We start from the raw sequence: 8315 nt of genomic DNA, 5'->3' as shown, positions 1-8315 counted from the left end.
GATTGAGGAATCTTCTTGCTCTTCAATACATATCCAATAATAAAAATATAATAATTATTTTTCGCTTCATAATAGATCCAGGATAACCCAACCGGTCTTGCCAAATACAAACTTAATATAATTTGTAAATTTCTGGTTTACAATAATTTGTGCTTCAATTGCACTAATATATATAAGTGTAGTACACACAAGAGGATAACTTTTTCACTACACTTATTTTATTCAAAATATGTTTCATAATACATAGATATATGTTCAACATCTCTTTTATTTCTTGTTTCCATATTATATCCATTTGAACGAATATACGTATAACTACTAAATTTCTTTGAGACTTGAATGAATAAAATATATTCTCAAAGTAAACTTTGTTCTCCATGTAATAATATATTAGCTCTTCTGGGCTTTCAATAATTTTGTAGTATCAAACATAATTTTAAAATAGTTCTTGCAGAGAATACTTATAGATCAATTATATTAAAGCTCTATGATAGTAATTGTCAAACTCCGTGTAAGGAAAACAAAGAAACTAAATAATATCTTAAAATTATGAAAACAAAGAAACTAAGCAATTACCACTTGTAACCGAAATAACTTGATTACTTATTGATCATCATGTAGTCAATATGAGCAAATAATATTGAAAATAACTTTATCCTTTTATGCAATTATATAATAATAAGTCACAAGAGAATAAATAAATGCACAACTAACCTCCAAGAGTGTGACATTCATCCTTACAAATGGATTGATGACTCAAAAATATCATAAAATCATTTATAGCGTCATCTCAAATAGTTCATAAGCCAACAACAAACCGTTATATCAAAATAAAATACTCTAATAACAATTGACTCTATTTATTTATATAAATAATAAAGTGCAAGATGTTAATTTTCAATTACATTCAAAAATTGCTCAAAACTTTATCTCCGATAATATTCCACAACTGAGCATATATATAAAAGTAGGACAACATAGATCATTTCTTTAAATGTTTTATGAGTTTGAAATCATCAGACCAATATTTCTACGATAAACTTGTCAAATAGATAATACACTAGTCATTCGGTAAACTTGTGATAGTATTATACTATCACACATCCTTATAATCTTACACCATAAATCACACTTGATTGTCTCATCTCTTATACATTGATATACACACCTTATTTTTCTTTAATTAAGAATTAGTATCACAATGAACTCCATTATTTAGCTCAAAATATATTTCTTCACAACATTACATTTAGACTTCTAGCTATATAGAATTATAATTAAGTGCAAACTAATATTCGAACAGAGAAATATTCAATCATGTTATATGCCCCACAATAATATACATTTAAACAAATTCATCTAGTCACAATCCCAAATATCACATAGTTCAAAGATTTCACAAAATAAATTCATCTAGTCGATAAACATACTTGATATTCACACAAATTGAACAATTGGACATTTATATCAGTATAAACTATACTCACAAAATTTCAACTTTACAAAGAATATCTCAATTCTATACATTTAATTCAATTAGCATTGCTTTCTCACACAAAAATGTACACTTATATACACATAGACTTTCAACGCATCCTCACATAAATTTAAATTAAACAAAAATATTTTAATCACTTGCCACTAGTTAACTATGTATACATATAGTCTACAACAAAAATTATTCTAAAACACATATATATAGAAATTACATTAGATGTGTGAAACTGTACTAATTTACAAGGTTAAATTAAACTCTAAAATAATCACATAGTAACCAAAATTAAACTCTATAATGATCAAATTAAATAATAGTTCCTCAACAATATTAAATTTTTAAATTAGCCACATCAAAGATCATAAACAAAATCAACCCAAGCATAGAATCATCGGTTAAAATTTCAATGAGATCTATTTAAATTTCAATAATCGGTTGCAAAGAGTGTCCTACAACCAGTACTAGACTATCTATTTAAATTAAGTAATAATCTAAAATGAAGAAAAGACATTGATCCGACACTAATCCTTATGTTTGAAGTATTGGCTTGATTTCATGATTCACCAGATTAAAATAAACATTACAACTTACTCAACCAAAGTAAAAATAATAAACATGAAAAAAAAATCATTAAGAAAGATAATAAAATTATTCAACCGAAACAATAATATAAGAAAATCAAACCATCTAAATTAAAAGGTGGTAATCATAACCTAATAATTGTGGTGCTCAAATATGGTAAGGAGAGTATGTGTATATACCTGCTCAATAGCAATATGGTAGAGCCTCGTGCTGATAACGTGTTAGAAATAAACTTCAAGAGCTAAAACATAGAGATAGAGAGAATGAAAGCTTTGTATTCAACTCTTCTAATGTGTGTCTTTACATAATAACAATAGTCCTATTTATAGAACACAAAGAATGAAGTGAATGGTTAAGGTAATTAAAGACCACTTAGGAAGTCATTCACTAATGAAGGGTATAAGAATATGGAAGACCAAGGATATGGACATCCACTAGCATAATTATTCATAACATTTATGATAATAAAAGGTAATTGAAATTTTAAATTCTAAATTAGTTGGACGATATTATATCTATACTTATATTCTATACCTATATATAAAGAGGATACAAAAAATTTTGTTGTGAACTTTTCATAATACCAACAATATCCTTGACTTTTTTTTTTTTTTTTGAGCAGCAAAAATCTTTTATTAACAAATCCACCATAACATACGACTTTTTTTTTTGCGTAGCAAAAATCTTTTATTAACAAACTCACTCACCATAACATAAGACATTTTTTTTATATAAGTTTGCATAATAGACACCGCTAGTTGTTAAATAAAGTAAAAGTATATATTATTTGTTTGTATTTAAAAAAAAAAAAAATTTGTTTGTATTCATTATAAAAAAAGTTATTTGTTTCACTATAAAAAAAAAGTTATTTGTTTGTATTTTGGACCCTCAAAGTTAGTTATTTTGGATGCTAGGCTTTCATAATTCCCTTCTCCCACTTTCAAAACTAAGGAATCCATTTTGTCAAAAAAAAAAACTAAGGAATTCATTAGTTTTGTTTTTGTTTTTTACCCACAACCCCTTTTGCAGGTTTTTCTATTTTAAATTAATTGATTTTATTTTGCTTCAAAAAAAATTAATTGATTTTATAAAATTAATAATTTTAGTTATAGTGAGTTGAATTATTAAAAGAAAAAAAGAGTTGAATTAAAATAATTTATTTTTAAATTCAAATATTTACCCAAAAATAAGTTAAACAAAATTTTAATGTAAAAATTCACTTTATAATAGATTTTAAAACAAACACCCATTTTATTCAAGAACATCCATGTCAAATTTGGATGACTATTGGGATATACTTTTAATATTCGAGCAACATCTCTAAATAGGGTTGGACAATGGATCAGATAGGGCGGGTTTGGACCCAAAAACATCATCCCGCCCAATCCGCGGTTGCAATAATGAGGCCTAATCCGACTCTTTTTTAAGGTTCGGTTTTTACGGGTTCGGTTTAACGGGTCGGTTAATTCGGTTTTTACCCAAACAAAAAAGAGGAAGAAGAAATATTGAGTTTGTGTTTTACCAATGGTAGCATGTTTCCACTTTCTATGGAAACAAACTGTAACAAGTTTGATTGTGTGTCTCAAGATGTACCTATCACTTCATCATGTTTTAAATATTATAAAGCATAGTATAAACTCAGACTGGTTCCATTACCGCTTGGTTGATTTTAGAAAATCAAAGCTGTCCATTTCAACCGGTCTAAAACTGAAAATGTGTGACTGACAACCCGACGACCCCTAGCAATCCGCCCGCTTTACTATTTATCGATTTTGATTGTTTGGTTTGGGTCGGTTTACGAATTTTTGTTCACCCCTATAACATTTTTTTTGAAGCATAAATAGTAACAATATGTACTGTTCATTTTATACTCCAAAATGAATTACTATACGACTCATCTCTTTAAAGAAGTCGATCCATGAAGCTACTAGGTTTAATTTAGTGGTGAGCGGTTTAGGCAGGGGCAGATGCATGTATATGCCCATGGGGGCTCAAGCCCCCACCCCCAAAAAAAAAATTCCTTTAATAGTAGTAATATATTTTATTTAAGCCCCCATTATTGTCTCATTAGTGTAGCTCAAATGGTAGCTAACAGGGATATTATTGGAGTAGCCGCGGTTCGAACCCCGGATTCCATGTTTCTCCAAATTTAAAATGTGTGAGTTTTGTCATTAAGCTACTTGACCCAAAAAAAAAAACCCATAACTAGGCCCATTAACCACTCACCAAAAATTATCTCTTTTTTTTCAACTTTTCTTTCTATTCAATAATGTTGATATTGAAAAAACCATCAAACATTTTTAAAATATGAAGCCTCGTAAAGGACAATTATAATTTATTTAAGCTTTTATGTATTTTAAGTTTTTTTCATCACTATAATTGTGTAGTTTTTTTTTGTCACTATAATTGTGAATGAGCTAAAAGAGGTTCAAACATGACAGATTATTGGATTAAATGGTATTGAGTTTCACGTTGATGATGTATGATGCAGGTTGTTTGTTATCGGAAAAAATATAGACACTATTTTTTAGCCCCCGCCATCTAAAATTCCTGGATCCGCCACTGAATTTTGGTAAGTATCTACTATCTAGAGGGCCTCAATTCTATGCTCCATTGTAAAAAAATAAAATAAAAGCCTATCCATCCAAGTCAAAGTCAAATCTCACTATTCTAATAGTTTGATCCAAACAATATTAAGTCCATCAATTTCGGTTTAGGCCGGTCCGGTCTATAATAAACTTATCGTGCAATTCATCACATGGAAAATCGACACGTGTCCTAGTCCTCTAGTATTAAAATCGAAACGTCACGTCGCTATTCCTTTCCTTACAATACACTCAAGTGCACTTAATCAAACCCTCTCACGCCATTCTTTATTGTTGCAACTAATTCTCCTATAACTACGCATTGCACCAGAAAACGCGTGAAAATTAAACGGCGCAGTATAAATACCCTCGTTCCACTTTTCTCTTGGGAAAAAAAGTTACACAAAATCCAAACCTAAAACCCTAAAGTGCTTCCACTCTCAGAAAAAGCAACTACGCCATGGATGATGAAGTGCGCAAGATCTTCAGCAAGTTCGACACAAACGGCGACGAAAAAATCTCTTCAACGGAGTTGAAGGAAATGCTTCTCACGCTCGGATCCAGAACCTCTTCCGATGAAGTGAAACGCATGATGGATGAAATTGATCAAAACGGCGACGGTTACATTGATCTAAAGGAATTCGCCGATTTTCACTTCAACGATGCAGGAAAAGATAATTCCGATGAGCTTCTTGATGCTTTTAATCTCTACGATCTTGATAAGAACGGTCTCATCTCTGCTGATGAATTGCACGCTGTTTTGAAGAAACTCGGTGAGAATTGCTCGCTCAGTGATTGCAAGAAGATGATAAGTAATGTTGATGTTGACGGTGATGGACACGTGAACTTTGAGGAGTTCAAGAAGATGATGGCTCGCTGAATCGAATCAACGATTCCGTTACAAAACGTACGTTTTCGTTTTTTCAAACTGTTAGGGTTTAGCGATTAAGAAGATAATTTTAGGTGATAATTTCACGAAAAGTAGTTAATATCTTCTGTACATTCTTTGATCTTTACTACGCTATGTTTGATTTTAGGTAAGTGACTGAAGTAGAAGTTGATGATTAGTTTTCTGATTAAATGTTCATATTCTGATCGATTATAGTTCTAAATTGCAGTTCAACTTTTAATTGATTTTTAAACAACATCGCAACTCTAATATCGGTTGCATTTGTTAAGAATTTCAATATCAAAATATTTGCAGTATAATCTTGAATAGTTGAATTAACAATTGCAATTTAGAACTATATACTACTATGTAGCTGAATTCTTAGTTTAATTCAATGATATCTGATGAATTTTCACGAACTGCATTATTCGTTTTTAATATGATTTTATTTTTCTAATATAATGTTTTTATGTCGTGCAATTGCAATTCTGGAAAAATATAAGATAAATTATAATATGACTCGATAAAGTCTAGTATAGGAATAACCGTATATAGTCATAGCTTATATGAGATTCTTGGAATAACGCGTTTTGGACTTTTTCTGGTTTATTCGATTAATTATTTTTCGGTCTTTATTAATCGTATATTATTATAATGAATGATTGGTTGTGATGTGGTTGGTGTTTTGTTCGTGTTCACGTTAAAGTACACAAGGTGGATTGATCGTGTACAACGGAAAACGCGTGAACGGTTATTGATCATCACGTTATGATGTGAAGGGAGTGGGGGTAGTGGCGTACTGGCGTAGTGCTGAGCTCAACGCGGAGTTTGAAATTGAGTTGTTTGCGATGGGAAAGTCAAGAGAAAAAAAGTAATTAATTAATTAATTAATTGCATATATTGAGTACTTTTTGTTTTCAAATACGGGTTACATGGAACTGATCTTTTATATTATAAGCTTGTATACACAAGCAATTTCTAAACCCTAATTTGCTTTTCCTGTTTCCCTCCATTTTGTCTTGCAATTTTTAATAAAAAATAATACAATTTTGTCTTTACTAAGATTTGAACCCGCAACCCTTCAATGCAAGGCAATATTCTCAACCACTATGCCAAGTATACAAATTGTGATTAAAATTATGTGCAATAATTGATAAACACTATCAATAATTTCCTTTATATTTATTAACATTCCTTTTTTTTTTTTACGTGTTTGCAAAGTATTTAGGATTCAAATATTGTTTAGTGATTAAATGTATTCTATATATATATTGGTTGTCCTTTTGTAGATCTAAATATTGTTTTTTTTTTACGTGTTTGCAAAGTATTTAGGATTCAAATTTTTTTTTTGAAGCAATTTAGGATTCAAATATTGTTTAGTGATTAAATGTATTCTATATATATATTGGTTGTCCTTTTGTATTCTATATATTTATTGAGTATTTTTTTACGGTATATATCCCTAATATGGTTACATAAATTGTGTTAAAAAAAAAAATGTAAAGATGTTAAATATCAAGCAATTAATTAATACATTTAATGTCGTTTAATTTTAGAAGTTAATTAATACGCCTATAATTAATACTAATAAGTACCGTCCTAATGAAGTAATTTTCATGAATCTTCTTTTGGTTGATGATCAGGTAATTCGTTTATGTATATTTGTTTTTTTTTTTATTTAGCTTATTTTCATATATGTACATATATTAAAAATAACATATTTGTTCTTTCTAATTTTTGTTGTCAAGGGTGACAAAATACAATTTGCCGTGCGGAAGGCCCTGGTGTCACACATTAGAGGAATGGTTGAGGAAGGATGCACTTATGTTGTGGAAAAGGTCATGCTTGGTTTTAACGAAGGTGATTTTCGGATCACAACACATAAGTATAAGTTAAATGCGACTTCGAATACAAAGTTTACCAAAATCAACGATCCAACTATTCCAATTAATAAGTTTGATTTCAAGTCGTTCAAACTTATTTTGGATTCAACAGAAGAAGACAAGTTAGTTGGTAATTAAAATTTTTGTTTTTCCCATTTCTTTTTTCACATTTGTTAATTTAAATATTTTACGACCAAAGTATTACAATTTTTGTTTTTCCCATTTCTTACTTTGGAAGATTTGGAGTAAGTAGTAAACATGTCATTTTTTGAATGTTTATATATATAAATATATACATATGATCCCTAATTCCTTTATAATATATAACATTCCTTATCATCAATTTTTTAATTTTTAATTATCAGCAATTTTTTTAATAAGTAAACAAAACGATGGGGTTCCAAAATTATTTAAAAAATATATAAAATATACAATAAGCACATAAACAAATATATAATAATTAGTCCATGAAATTCCCTATACTACTCTTATTGAAAATGCTCTTAGAATTTTTGTATTTATTTTTTATTGTTACATATTACACTTAATTAGACTCATGCACCGCATGGGTCAAAGTTCTAGTTTTAGGTCAATTTGTATTTAAAACCAGTTTTTAGGAGAAAGAGGTTTTTCAAACATCTTTACTTTTTGCGGACCCTAATTCCTTCTCCTCTTTCTCTCTGCTGCCTGCAGGAATTTCTTTGTTTGATTTTTCTTGGTTTATCAATTAGAGAGAGGTGGTTTAGTTTAATTTTGATCCGGAATCACCCCTCTTGATTGTCTTTTATTTCTTTGCATCTTTTTCCTATTTGCTTTAATCTAAATGAGTGGTTTTCACATGGATTAGGATTTCTCTTTATCTGTTTTTTTGTGTGATTTCG

General features: G+C 29.3%; 1 protein-coding gene across 1 annotated transcript; it reads left to right on the top strand.

Annotated features, from left to right (window-relative positions):
• The first annotated feature begins 5122 nt into the window (after positions 1-5122).
• LOC123906506 (calcium-binding protein CML24-like) lies at positions 5123-5542 on the top strand. The gene has a single exon (XM_045956431.1). The coding sequence runs from the start codon at positions 5123-5125 to the stop codon at positions 5540-5542; it is 420 nt and encodes a 139-aa protein (XP_045812387.1).
• The last annotated feature ends 2773 nt before the right edge of the window (positions 5543-8315 follow it).

This window comes from Trifolium pratense, linkage group LG1 (assembly GCF_020283565.1).
Source record: "Trifolium pratense cultivar HEN17-A07 linkage group LG1, ARS_RC_1.1, whole genome shotgun sequence".
NCBI lineage: Eukaryota > Viridiplantae > Streptophyta > Magnoliopsida > Fabales > Fabaceae > Trifolium > Trifolium pratense.
This window is presented reverse-complemented; position numbering and strand designations above follow the sequence as displayed.

Coding starts and splice junctions, on each gene's coding strand:
- LOC123906506 (XM_045956431.1), top strand. CDS start 5,123: ATGGATGATGAAGTGCGCAAGATCTTCAGCAAGTTCGACACAAACGGC.